This window comes from Aplysia californica, unplaced genomic scaffold (assembly GCF_000002075.1).
Source record: "Aplysia californica isolate F4 #8 unplaced genomic scaffold, AplCal3.0 scaffold00255, whole genome shotgun sequence".
Lineage (NCBI taxonomy): Eukaryota > Metazoa > Mollusca > Gastropoda > Aplysiida > Aplysiidae > Aplysia > Aplysia californica.
In genome coordinates this window covers 264245-264835 of record NW_004797525.1, presented here as the reverse complement: position 1 = coordinate 264835, position 591 = coordinate 264245, and the positions used below count along the sequence as shown (strand labels likewise).

Here is a 591-nt window from a genome sequence, read left to right as displayed (position 1 = left end):
AATTTCTTGACTTCAAAATTTTGACGAGTGCCTGATTTCACCAGGCTGCCTCACATTCAAATTATGATCACGGATGGCAACATTAAGGATTAGGAACTTAATATAAGCTGCATTTCGCAACTTTTCTTACCTATTACGTTGACAGCAGCGATGCTGAAAAAGAGCCAAAACCAGCCAAATTGTAACAGAATTTGGCGGATGATTGGTGGAGAGATAAGGTTAACAACAATCTGAGGAGAGAAAGAGAGAGAGAGAGACACATAGGTCATAAAATAATGATATACACAACAGCATATTATACACTAATATAATGGGTATATATGCCATGAATGATTTATAGGTCTAATGGGTATATGAGTGTGTATACTATGTCTGATCGTTTGTTTGTTAGTGTTTGTTTATACGTCTGTATTTCTGGTCGTAGGTCTACAAATACATTACACTCACTCAGAAACACAAACATGCATTGTATACACACTCTCTCTCTCTCTCTCTCTCTCTCTCTCTCTCTCTCTCTCTCTCTCTCTCTCTCTCTCTCTGTCTGTCTCTCTGTCTGTCTCTCTCTCCCACCTCTCTGTTCCCCCTCTCTCC

General features: G+C 39.4%; 1 protein-coding gene across 1 annotated transcript in view; it reads right to left on the bottom strand.

Annotated features, from left to right (window-relative positions):
* Window positions 1–591, bottom strand: part of LOC106010984 (oxalate:formate antiporter) — a gene marked incomplete at its 5' end in the record, with an annotated part of 3785 nt that continues 3194 nt past the window's right edge. Inside the window, 1 exon segment of the mRNA XM_013083803.2 lies at window positions 1–230. Coding sequence (XP_012939257.2) covers window positions 90–230 — 141 coding nt within the window.